Raw genomic sequence first — 14,001 nt, forward strand, 5'->3', positions numbered from 1 at the left:
TCATATTGGCTGTTTTCTCCAAGCCAGTTAGAAGTTATTGTATTTGTTTTGTTTGCTTACTGTATCCTAGCTTCTTGTTTATTTCTTTTATATGCCCAAATAGGCTGCTTGAGTAAGCTAGCTTGATTATTTTCACCTTTGAAGCTCTAATGTCCTGTCACCACACAGGTAGAGCTGTTATCGTGTATATGAGCTTAGGAGTCCATTCACTTTTCTTATATGGATTCAGCTCAGGTGTCCAGGTAGTTGGCCATCAAGTGTGTGGTACAGGCTCTGTCCTACAGTCTTAAAGGGGAAGGGTTGATCAATGTAGGCACAGGTTTCTGGTTGCAGCAGGGGATCACACTCTGAACAAGGCAGGGGGCTGACAACTGTTCCCCAAGTGTCTGTGAGGAAAGCACGTCCCTGTTCCCTAGAGTCCACAGGTGGGCAGGTTCTGCAGCTGTACTGTGGGCGCCCAATGCTTTTGGTTGTAAGGCCTGGGAGGCAGCACTTATCCTTGAAGCCCTGTCACACACAGGTGGCTAGGTGACATGGGTGGAGCCACTAGTCTTCAGGCCCCTGATGTGGGTAGGTGAAAAAAGACCCTGTTTAATAGGAAAGCGGCGTCAAATATCAAAAACCCACCTCTCAACCACACAGCTGAAACAGTTGAAGTCAGATCTCAAGCACATACACTGTCGCAGTAACAAGGGCCTAATCTCCTGAAATGGGCCCACACAGGACCATATGGGGTGAAATGTATTCAAAGTCCACTGACCGTTTGTGCCTGGAGAGGAGCCGGTTCTGTCCTGAGCTCCCTAGCTTAGAGGAGCTGGCAGATTATCTTTTCCCTCAATTGTTAGTTTATTCCTTCTCCAATGCCAGGAGAATGGCTCAGAGTGCACAGCAGGACCTATCTCAGGCCCAGGGAAATTGACAGTCACTGAAGCCAGCTTGGGGGCTGGGGGCATGGTAAAATAAATGCAAGTCCTTAGCTTTTGCCGAGAGTGCTGTTCTTCTCTGGTTCCAGAGGTGCGAGTAGACTGTGCAGCTTACTGTCTCTCCCTGAGGAAACTGCATCCAGAATGCTACTGCCAGCCCCGCCATGGTCACTCCAAGGGATCGTGCCTGGGGGGTGCTGGTTCCTGCTGAGTCAGGTCTGGCAACACCTTGCCACATCTGAACCATCTCTCCCTCTCCTTGCCACTCAGTCCAATTTCCTAACTTTGCCTTTGATGTTCAGGGGTCCTAGTCTGTCATATGTATAATTGTTTCACTTGTTTTCTCGGGTCTTTGTTGTAAGAGGGATCACCAGAAGCATCTGACTACTCCACCTTCTTGGCCCCACCTCTGAGGGTATTTTCATTGGTTGAAGAATTCTAGATTAACAATTTTTTTCTTTTGGCACGTAAAAAAGTCATCCCTTTCTTGGCTTCCATTGTTTTGTTTTTTTGTTTGTTTGTTTTTGTTTTAAATAATCAGCTCTGCAATTTTATCTTTTCTCCTTTAAAATTAACATGTTTCCCCCCTCTCTGGCTTCTTTTGAGGTTTCTCTTTGTCTTTGGCTTTTAATAATTTGCTGCTGATATGCCAAGGTTTTTGTTTTTAATCCTGTTTATGGTTTGGTGGCACAATGGCTAAGAGCTTGGCTGCTAACCAAAAGGTCAACAGTTCAAATCCACCAGCTACTCCTCGGAAACCCTGTGGGGCAGTTCTACTCTGTCCTATATGGTGGGTCAAAGGCAACAGGATTGAAGGTTTAGTGGTGCTTCTTGAATCTACAGTTTAAATTCTTTTGTCAATCTTGCAAAATTCTTGGTATTTACCCACTAAAAACTTAGCTCCATTTTCTCTTTTCTAATATTTTTTTCACAGAAATTAGAACATTTGTCATGTTCCATGTTTCTTACACTATTTTCTGTATTTTTATCCTCTTATTCTTTCTGTGCTTCAGTCTGTACATTTTATATTGTCTTATATCATTTACTAATTCTTTTCACTGTCTCCTCTGTTCTTATACTAATCTATTGAGTTCTTAATTTCAATTTACTATGTTCAAATTTTCATTTGATTGTGTATATAAAAATTTTCTGATTATATATATGATTCTCTGATGAAATTCTCCAGCTCACATCTGTATTCTTGAACATATCCACTTTTTAAAAAAAGTCTGTGGCTGATAATCCCAGCATCTGAACCACCTATGTGTAAAAAATTGAGGTTCTTTCTGAGGTCCTCTTGAGGTTTATTTTTCTGTTAGGTAATCAGATAGTGGGATGTTACCTTATTTCAGTAAGGGACTGAGATGTTTTGAAAATTGAATTTTGTCTTTATAAAGATCTGCCTATTTCTGGTTTACCCTTCCTTACTTCTGAGGTATAGCCCTTCTTCAGAACTGTTAGGATTGAATTGTGCCCTCTAAAAATGTGTATTAACTTGGGTAGGCCATGATTCCCAGTATCATGTGATTATCCACCATTTAGTCATCAGATGTGATTTTCCTGTGTGTTGTGAATCCTGCCTCTGTGATGTTAATATGGCAGGATTGATTAGAGGCAGTTATGTTAATGAGGCAGGACACAATCTACAGGATTAAGTTGTATCTTGAGACAATCTCTTGAGATATAAAAGAGAGAAGCAACTAGACAGACAGGGGGACCTCATACCACCAAGAAAGCAGTGCTGGGAGCAGAGCGCGTTCTTTGGACCTGGGATCCCTGTGCCTAAGAAGCTCCTAGACCAGGGGAATACTGATGACAAAGACCTTCCTCCCTAGCCAACAGACAGCTCCTGTGGAGCTGGTGCCCTGAATTCGGACTTCTAGCCTCCCAGACTGTGAGAGAACAAATTTCTCTTTGTTAAATCATCCACTTGTATTTCTGTTATAGCAGCACTAGATAACTAAGACAGGAACTAATTGGAATTCTAAGGTGTTTGCTAGGGCCCCTCCTCCTTGGCTGACACTGATCTCTAATTTTTGTCTTCCCAACTCATACGACAGTTTAACTTTTTCTAAACTTTTCAGACTCTTAGCTGCCACTTTATTTTCTTAGCTTGTTGGCCCCACATATCTTATGAATTAGCAAATGCCTCAAGGGGAAAGATGACATGTGATTTAGAAAATAATATTGGAATCATTACTCCCCATCTTTGAGCACAGAGAATGTGAAAAAAAAAAAAAAAAAGCTAAGTTTTACCTTTAAGATCTTTGGTTAAATACCTTAAATATTGTTCTCCCAGCGACCTAAAATCAATTCCTGACAACTTTGAAACTTCATGGAAAGCCAAAATTTTTATAAAGGAAAAGTGCTAAAAAGTTTAACACGTTATAAATTATGGATGTGTTATCAAAATCAAGTGCCTGATTCTCTTTGGATTAAAATTTATATGTATTTCCTGTTACATTTTTGCCTATTAGACAATATACACACATAATATTATGCTAAAATTTTATCATATTTCTTAATTGCTAACTTGGCTGCAACTTTATTTTTTTGAATCCAGCATCATCAAAGCCAATTGTTTCATTGGGGAACTCACATCATTTACCTATGAAGTTTTTTTCACTATTCAGGTGTTTAGATACTTGATAATCTCAGTAAATTCTTGGTATATCCTGACCGTATAGTATTATGTTTCAAGATTATTAAGAAACTCTGGTGGTGCAGTGGTTAAGAGCTACAGCTGCTAACCAAAAGGCTAGCAGTTCAAATCCACCAGGCACTCCTTGGAAACTCTATGGGACAGTTTTACTCTGTCTTATTGGGCCACTATAGTCGGAATCAATTTGACAGCAGTGGGTGTTTTAAATATCTGAAACTCTTTAAAAAATTAGGTTAATCCTTATATTAAAAAAATATTTTTGTGAAGAGTATTGTTTTTATAAATTAATCATAGCCATATTGTTTTATCATCTGAAGATAAGTTTTTACTTTGCTGATTTGTTGAAAATAAACATTTAACCACAATATCTCAACCAAAAGACAGACTCTATTGGACTTGTGAAAAAGACTGTGACTAGACTGAATCAAGATTTCCAGACCTCGTATGCAGAAGCTGATGGGTTCACAGGCTTCGGCTGATCCAGATTCATGTGGAACAGAAATTAACTACATAAGACTGAGTAAACTAAAGGATACTATGGGGTTTTATGTGGGAATATTGCTGATGATTTAAGGTCCTACTTTCTGGACATAAGAAGACATTTTTCCTTTTTCCTAGGTTATTTAACTGATGGGTTTAGATATTTTACCTATTGAATTAGAAGTTCCTATTGGTAAACTTGGCAAAGTTGTAAATATCATAACCAGAGTCTCAAATTTAAGCTATGATTTTACAAAATTGAGCATGCCTTAATAGATAGATGTTGTTATATTTAATATGCAATCTGAGGTTTTGAGAACATAGTTGCTGCTGAGGCACATGAAAAGTTACTGATGCTGCTCATGCATAAACGAACACCTCACGGGATTTGTTTCCTTGGTTTAAAGACCTTAGGGTCATGGTTTCATTGGTTATTCCAGACAATTGGCCTAATATTATTGTTACTGTTTCTATTCTACTTTCCAGTCGCTGTATGGTGCCTGCGATCTTAAAAACCAGATGGTGCTCAATTACCATTTATTGAGCACTTTTGCTCAAAGATTCTACAGCAAGATCATGATTCAAAGGAAAGAACCATGAGAGTTGTAATTCTCCTGGCATCCAGATTTCTGGCTTTCATGGAGGTTAGGTTAACCCACACAGGCTACTGCCTTAGGGTGTCCTTTCAACCCCGACCTTTGAGAAAAACTGGTTCCTGAAGCCACTTTTGAGTCAAACAATGGTCTAGATAAACTAGTAAGACCATTTTGCTCTGGGCATTGTGCTTTTTTCAAGAATTCAGTCTGTTTTGGGAAACTGACTCCAAAGATCAGACTGAGAGCTATGTTTAAGGTAAGTCAGTTAATCAGTTCAATTAGTCTTCAAGACACTATCGTTATGAAGTATCTGTCTAATATTTGTGATCAAACTCTCACCTTCTTACTATGCAGAAATTTATGTATCTTAAAGAAACCTTAGGTTCTCAGAAGAGATCGACCTCATGGCTCAGACTCCACTTTGTCTTAGACTCCACTTCTGCTTCTGAGAAAGTGACCCATGACTGATAACAGGTAAACCAAGGAGGGGTACTTAGTATGTTTTAAAGAGATTAACTGAAGACCTCCAACAGGAGAGGTCTATCTGTATTATCTTGCTAATCATGTAGTCTTTAATGGAAACTGGGTTGTCACATGTAAATTTTTCTATACCTTCTGTTTCCTCTAGATAAACTATGTGTGCTCTTTATGGATATATATTTTTGTATCGTGGATCCAACTACACTAGTTTAGATGATCCCTTTCCGACTGACAGTAAATTTACATGGGCAATCTCATTTAGAATCGTGATGAATGTATGGGCAACGCATGTTGGGAACCTTAGGAATACCTTTAGATATTCATAGTAACAATGCTAGTAAATACTGGAAAGGTAATGTTACTTTGTAAAACAAGAGTCAGAAGAAAGCCCATTGGTCCAACACTCAGGGTGGGGTTGGTCATTTCTAACAGCTGTAATTCCTACTTACGGTATAGTTGAATTGGAGAAGTCTTGAAGAAATTTATCAACCACTACGAGTGAAACAGCAGATGAAGTTGCTAATGGGACACAACAGCAATCTCTGACCTCATTAGGCCAGGGTTACATAACAGAATAGCCTTAGATTTTTTATTAGCCCAAGAAAGTGTAATCTGTGCTGTAGCAAATGCCTCTTGTTGCATTTGAATAAAATTAACATAGGAGTAGAACAGGGTATACATAGAATTAAACAGCAAGCTACTTGGTTACACACTTTAACACTCTTACGAACACTAGGTTTGGTTGGTTACCATCAGGAATAAGCACACGGGCAAGAATATTCTTAATCTGCATCCTGATAATATTAGCCATAATAAAACTTATCTTCTATTGTCTTACACACTTAAAAAGGCAAAATCCTCAGGCTAAAATGTTGATGTACATTGAGACCGCTCACTTCAGCAATGCGATTGATGAAAACATTGCTCTTAAGATCCTGGCAAAGAATCTGATGGTATCTGGTGGGAGATCAGCACCGTGAGTTTAAAGAACCTGCCATTGTCACCATCTAGGATTTTGACTAAGTCCAGGTATAGACCATCCATGTGTTATTTCCAATTTCCAATCAACAGGAGGGAGTGATTTAGGAAATAATATTGGACTCATTATTCCCTGTCCTTGAGCACAGAGAATGTGACCCAAATGGAGCTGAATTCATAAGGACTCACGAGGACACATCAACTAGGCCCGAGTTATAAAGACAATACCAAAACCAAACCCAGTGCTGTCGAGATGGTTCCAACTCATAGCGACCCTATGGGACAGAGTAGAACTGCCCCCATAGAGTTTCCAAGGAGCTCCTGGCAGATTCGAACTGCCGACCGTTTGGTTAGCAGCCATAGCACTTAACCACTACGTCACCAGGGTTTCCTATAAAGACAATAAAAGGATAATTTTGGAAATTATGTTTTAGGGAAACTTTCACATAAACCATTCAAACAACAAAAAAGACTTTCCACTCTTATCTTTTTCTGTTAGCATTTAGTGAATAGCAATTTTGTTGGACCCTCCTGTCATTACTGAAACTTGTACCAATGGTTGTTAAGAAAGACAATTCAAAATGTAGGATCACAGTTTCTAGCCAATCTGTGAAAAGGTGAAGCTGTCACTGGTTTTGCCCGTATGTAATATTTATACTGATTCTGTAACATTCCTTGGGCTCGGGCAGACATGGCTTTAGCAGCCTGCTTGTCCATTTCCCTACCTTTGCCTCTTTTAACATATACTGAATAAATCTTTCTTTTTGCTTTACTAAACTTTGTGATTTTTTCCCCCCTATAACACATGTAATGTCAGGTTTAAGAATATCAGACCAACCTCTATGTGCTTCATTTCTGCCCCAGGAAGATTCAGCCGCACTGTATGCTCTTTGATGCCTTCAAGCATTTGGGGGGTGGGGGGCAAAATGGTCTCTTATTCAGCTTTCTTGGTGGCTTTCTATGGCCAGTTTTATCTATAACAATCTACACCACCATCAAAAAGGGAACAGAAAATTCCTGGCTTGCTTTTTAAGAGGGTAATTTTTATCATTATACCTTTGAAAATGCTTACTGCTTCACAGAATTAGATGGACCTGGATCTGCACATAATTACTGGTAGTGCAATGCTGGTTTTTATAACTTCCCATTACAAGGCCAGTACAGGCTCTCACTGAGTACTTCTACACATGTCCTTGGTGATAAATGAGAAGCGATGAGAAACCACCATGAGGATTTACATTCATCTTTACTGGTGTAATTGTTCATCATTTTAAATTTCCATTAACTCCAGTGGCATTAATTCTTGATCTCCTACAGTATATATACTTGGCCAGAACAGAACAGATAATTAAAAACCACAGATAATCCAATATCTCTTTTTGGTCATTAGTTTTATCTCCCCCAATTTTTTTTCCCCCTTAACCAGAGATTTTACTATATATCATTATTATTTATGTTCCAGGGGACACATGAACACATAAGAAAAATCCCAAAGGAGGAAAAGATAGAAAATCAAGGATCCTAGAAAATCTATAAATGGAAAACTGATCTCCGAAGTGAAGCGGAAATTTTTAAGTGGCTACTATATATTAGGTACTTGAGATACAACTTTAAATCTTTACAACGGCCTTTTCATGAAAGCATTATATCCATTCACATATTGGAAAACAGATGCAGTGAGGTTAAGAAACTTGCTCGAAGTCATCCGGCTGGTGAGTGGCAATCCCGGTAAAACAATGTAAATGACTACTTCCTATCATTAGTAGGAAGCTTACAATCTTATTTTTATTCCAAGAACAAAAAAGCCAGGAATATCCACAAAGAAGGTTTTGAGCAGAGGTTAAAAGAGCCACCAATCTTTGAAATTTTAGTTATTTTTGCACTTATTTTTTAATTGAAATTTTTATTGAGATAATTGTAGATTCACATGCAGTTATATAAGAAATAATAGAGATCCCATGTACCCTGCACCTATTTCCCACAATGTTATCATCTTGCAAAACCATAGTATAATACCATATCACAGCCATGTTAATGATGTAGATACCACCCACTGATTTTGTTCAGATTTTCCCAGCTTTACTTGTGTTCATTTGTGTATTTAGTTCTACACAAATTTTGTGTGAACTTTCATATACCTACCACCTCAGTTAAAATATAGAACAGTTCCTTCACCAAAAAGACCATTCATGTGGCCCTTTTATAACCACACCTACCTCCCTTCACACTTCTCCTCCCAGGTCCCTAATCCCTGGCAACCATTTCTAAAATTTTGTCATTTCAAAAATTATACAAATGAAATCATACAGTATGCCACCTTTGGGGACTGGCTTTTTTCACTCAGTATACTTCCCTGAATATTCACCCTCATCATTGTGTGTATCGATAGTTCATTCCTTTCTGATCGCTGAGTAGTTTTCCATGCTGTGGATGTACCACAGTTTGTTTAACCACAGACGTCTCGGTTGCTTCCAGTTTTTGCTTTTATGAATCAAGCTGCTACTAACAGTTGTGTCTAGGTCTTTGTATGAACATAAGTTTTCATTTCTCTGTGATAAATGCCCAAGAGTGCAACAGGTGGGCTGTATGGTAATTGCCTATTTGGTTTTATAAGAAACTGTTTTCCAGAGTGTTATGCCATTTTATGGACTCCCTGAGTGGTGAAAACAGGTTAGCACTTGACTACTAGCCAAAAGGTTGGCTGTTCGAATCCACCCAGAAAACGCCTCAGAAGACAGCCTGGCTATCTGCTTTCAAAAGGTCACACCCTTAAAAACCTCATGGACGAGACACGGTAAAACACCTCACAAGATTGGTCTTCTGGGTTTGAAGGCTTAGGACCATAGTCTTGTGAAACAGCTCAATTAAGGGGCATAACATCTCAAAGTGGTGAGTAGTGTCTGGGTCTTAAAAGCTTGCAAGTGGCCATCTAAGATACGAGCATTGATTTCCACTTGTCCAGAACAAGAGAGAAGGAAACCAAAGACTCAGAGAAGAAACTCCACAGGATTAAAAATGTACAGGAACCACGGCCTCATTTACCCTGAGACCAGAAGAACTAGATGTTATCTGGCTAGGCTACCATTACTGGCTGTTCTAATCAGGGCCACAATAGATGGATCCTGATAGAATGCGAGAAAAATGTGAAACAGAACTCAAATTCTTAAAAAGTCCAGAATTACGGGGCCAACTGAAACTAGAGGACACCCTGAGACACTCTTTAAAGTTTAAAATTATCCCCTGAGGTTACCTTTTAGACAGGCTGGTTCATAACCCAGGAGTAATGAGCTTCTTTAAAAAATGGTCAAAAATTACTCTAAAGCAAAGATAAGAAGGTACGGGGCAGGGAAACCAGAGTACTGGAAATGGTACAACCAGAACAGAATGATGACACATTGTGAAAAATGTAATCAACATCGCTGAATAATCTGTGAAGAAACTGTTTAACGGGAATCTAATTTGTGGTGTAAACTTTCACCTTAAACACGATAAAAAATTATCTAAAAACAAAATCTATGGAACATTCTACTCTACACGGGGTCACAATGAGTCGAAATTGACTCAAAGGCAACTAACAACAACAACATGCCATTTTACATTCCCACGGCAGTGTATGGGTGATTTAGTTTCTCTGCATCCTTGCCAGCATTTGAAGTTGTCACTGTTTTGTTTTTTTAAATTTTAGCCACCTTGATAAGTATATAGTGGTATCTCATTGTGGTTTTAATTTGCCTTTTCCTGATGGTTAGTGATGCTGAATATCTTTACATGCTTTTTGCATTTATTTTTATTCTCCTAATTAGCACTGAAATTTGCATTAGTGACTAGAAGGATAAAAGGAGCCTTGATTTTAAAGACCCTTCATCACATTTTCTCCTCCATTGACACTGCAGTTCTTCTTCACTAAATTTCTTATTCAAAATCCAAGAAACTGTCACTAATTTTCCTTATTCAGAATTGCAGTTATTACAAAGGTACTACAATAGATATTGCATTTCTAACTTTCCTTTGAAAACCTTTTTAATATGAAAAATTTACTACTAAAGTGAATGGTATAATGAACTTTCACGAACCCATCAGCCCAGCTTCAAAAATTATCAAAATTTTACTGATTATTTTATCTATATTTTTCAATTTTTATTATAATACCCAGGATGCTTCTAAGGCAACTGTCTGGTACTGAGGATACCTTCTTAGGAAAAGTTCCTTATAAAACCTACTTCACCATGTTTATTCCTCAAGACTGAAAGTTCATTAACTCTTCAAAACCTGGATTTGCTCCTCATTATTTCTCCTATTTGGATAAGGCTGAATTTTAAAGCACTTTGTTAAAGAAAGTAGCCTTGGCAGAAGAAAAACCATAATGCTCTCTAGAAAAAGTAATTCGATAGAGTCTTCTCTGAGTAGAAATAAGACAGCCTGGAAAAAAATCCTTATTTATTTATTTTAACTCTACTGTCTTTGTGTCTATGGATTTGTGGTAAATTACCCCCACAGTTTCTCTTGGCTTAAAAAGAGGTATTGTACAAGTAGCCAACTGGGCCACAATAACATAGAGAAAGACTCTTAAGGAAACTTCTGGACACACAGGAATACTACAATGTTTTAAAATGAAAAAAGAAAAAAACAAACAAAAAGCTGAGTAGATCAGTTAGGTTTTTAGCCCTCTTCCTATAATAAGCTTTAGTCTTGGGCAAAGTACAGATGGTTTGTTTGTTTTGTTTATAAAGGCAGCTTCTTGGTGAATGTCAGCAGCAATAGATCCTATACCCTTCGGTCTCTCCTACTAACAGTTACTTCTCCTGCCCAGAGACGGTATGCTTTCCTTCTTGGGACATCTATTTAGATATAAAAAGTATGAGAGGGGGTGGATGCTCTAGGAAAATAAGATTTAATCACAAAAGCAACCCCAAAAGAAAAGTCAGCAGAGGATGAAGAAATAAATAATCTTTAAAGATAGGATTTCTTCCAATTACAAATTTAAGTGTATGTATCTTTCTTGTAGTACTAGTAAAATGCTATCTTGGGTATCCTCTGAGTGGGATTATTTTTCTCCCTCTTTATTTTTTTTTTCTACACAATTTAGCTATGAGAGAAAGTATTGTCAACCAAAGTCCTTCTAAGGAACCATCTTGATAAAACTGCACATAATTTAACAAACATATCACAGAAGGTGAAAACACACCCAGTGTGAGCACCAACTGCAAAGACAGCCTTCTCAACAACGCTTATAAAACAAACAAGATAATCATATATGTTTCCCTTTTGTCTTCCCTTAATAAGGCCCACAGCACATTTGAGAGAACAAAGCCTATATAGCTACATAAAGCCTGAGATACTAGACAACAACTAGTCAAAAACAGCTTATTAAGTAGACAAATGTGATAACTGACTTCCTTTCAATTAAATCCTATGTGGTTAAACCGAAAACACACACACACACATATCCTTGGACAAATGTCTGTTCTACATTTCAAGCTGCAATCTGCTGCATTGGCATGAGCTTTGGTGAAACCTGGTAAAAGAGAAAAAAAAAAAAATCAGATTATGAAACACATTGTATAAGCATTTCTGCTCTCAATTTCTAAACTGAGATGATGTGGGAAGCAAACACCTTGCATGAACATCCCCTGAAAATTTCTTACTATTTTTCATTCTGAACCACTGGGACAGAGAATTTCTTTTCTGTTTACATAGTAGGTGTTTAGTGGTTCTCAACCTTCTTGCATTATAACTCCTAAGTTAAGGAAGGATCATTCAGGTTGGCAACAAGGAGAAGTGAAGAGGAGAAGTGTGAGACAGTTAATTTTACATGTCATCTTGGCTAGGCTATGGTGTGCAGCTGTTTGATCAAACACTAGTCTGGATGTTGTTATGCTATATTGCATGTGATTACATCAGTTGGCTTCTAAAGCAGATTTTCCTCCATAATGTGGTAGGCCTCATCCAATAAGATGAAGGCCTTAAAAACAAAAATGGAGTTTTCCCTAGGGTATATCCTGCCTCCAGACTATAAAAAAATATTTTGCCAGAATTCCTTATTCTTCCTGTTGCCTGACCTATGGATTTTGGGACACAAGACTGCAAGACTTCAGCCTGACATCTGACCCCTACAATCATGTAAGCCAATTCCTTAAAATAAATAAATGAATAAATCTCAATTCTAATCAATCTCTGTCACTTGACTCAAGGTAAGGACATAGTATAAGGTGCAAGCCTCAAAATCCTCAAAATGGATCCAGCCAATTCTCAATTTTGTTGAGAGACATTTCATATAGTCTTTGGATTACCTGGATATGTATTAATGAAGAGATATATGATCAATGACAAATGTTGTCAGAAATTTCATAATTAGAACAGAAATAATATAAAGGTAGGAGAAGATTTCAAGTTATTACAAAAAGGAGGTAATAGCAGTTACTGTTGTTGTTGTTAGGTACCGTCAAGTGGGTTCCGACTCACAGAGACCCTATGTACAACAGAATGAAAATACTGCCTGGTCCTGCACCATCCTCAAAATTGTTGCTATGTTTGAGCCCACTGTGTCAATCCATCTCCTTGAGGGTCTTCCTCTTTTTCGCTGACCCTCTACTTTACCAAGCGTGATGTCCTTCTCCAGGGACTGGTCCCTTCTGATAACATGTCCAAAGTACGTAAAATGAAGTCTCACCATCCTCGCTTCTAAGGAGCATTATGGTTGTACATCTTCCAAGACAAATTTGTTCCTTCTTCTGGCAGTCCATAGTATAGTCTCTATTCTTCTCCAACACCATAAGTCAAAGGTAGTAAATAACCCACCATATTTCAAATAGCAATAAAAATATTAAATGTTGGCTATAATTATATTTGATGTACAAAATAGCAAATGCATTTCTAGGAGTCATGAAGCAGAGAAAACTGAGGACAGATCTACATTTAATGGTGGAGCTGAGAGAAGAAGAAACCTAAATGTCAGTGGTCTGGCTGAATTGTAACAGATCTTTCCAACTGCAGTGCCAGATTCAGATTTCTTTATTCAATTTGGCAAATAAATATCAATGAGTCCCAGTAAGGTAAAGTACCAAAGAAAACACAGAAGTAGTATTGAAAGTTGGGTGATTTTTGAGTCCTTCAAGGAAGTGGCAATTGAAGTAGGGGGATAACATAAATCAACAAATAAATCAAGAGGGACTCTAAGTACCTCAGAGAGTTATAGAAGTCTCTGGGGGGTCTGAGGGAGGTGAAAATCATGCTTGGTTGAGTGGACCTGACGGCCATTTAAGACAGACTTAAAGGCTGAATAGCAACCTACCAGGCAAAAGATGAAGGAAAAGGTCCCCAAACAGTGAGGACATCAAACACAAGATGGGAAGGTCAGAGCAGATAATAACCCCAAGTACTAGAGTGTAGAAATGCATGAGGGAGCTGAAAGGGATAAAACGTCAAAGTAGGTCAAGTTCTGAATGCCATGGTAGAGTTAGAACTCCATTTGGCAGGCAAAAAAGAGTTCCTGGAGGATACGTGGGTAGAAGAACATACCTTCAAAGATTCAGCTGGCAGTAGGATGGATTGGGAAGGAAGAAAGAAGTGAGAGACGAAATGAGGAATTATTATACAGATCCAGAAGGGTGGTAATGAAAGCTTCAACAGGTCAGGCAGAGGGAAAAAAAGAGAGAGCTTGCCAACAGCCAGGTCTACGGGATGGGGTGAACAGTGGTAACTGGGATGGAGGAGAAAGACAGGCCTATCTGGGTGGAACAGACAGTGAACCATCTCCTCCAAACACCACATTCTGCCAGTTAAGAATAAGTCAGTTTACTTGCAAAGTCAGAAAGGTAGGTCTGAGTGAAATTTAAAGAGATTTCTGCCCCTCTTGCACCTTCCCATCATATCTCCTAAGAAA

At 38.3% G+C, this 14,001-nt stretch overlaps 1 protein-coding gene across 4 annotated transcripts in view; it reads right to left on the minus strand.

The window, feature by feature from the left end:
* Positions 1-471: 471 nt before the first annotated feature.
* The window catches only part of OXCT1 (3-oxoacid CoA-transferase 1), a 188,254-nt gene continuing 174,724 nt past the window's right edge, over positions 472-14,001 (minus strand). For 2 of the 4 annotated variants that reach the window (XM_010588117.3, XM_064271618.1), the window contains one exon: positions 477-11,634. In XM_010588117.3, coding sequence (XP_010586419.1) covers positions 11,593-11,634 — 42 coding nt within the window. In that variant the 3' untranslated portion in view covers positions 477-11,592. Of the gene's footprint in view, positions 11,635-14,001 lie in introns of all 4 variants that reach the window. The other 2 variants (XM_064271628.1, XM_064271625.1) reach the window with 2 other exon arrangements.

Source organism: Loxodonta africana, chromosome 2, assembly GCF_030014295.1.
Source record: "Loxodonta africana isolate mLoxAfr1 chromosome 2, mLoxAfr1.hap2, whole genome shotgun sequence".
In the NCBI taxonomy this organism is placed as follows: Eukaryota; Metazoa; Chordata; class Mammalia; order Proboscidea; family Elephantidae; genus Loxodonta; species Loxodonta africana.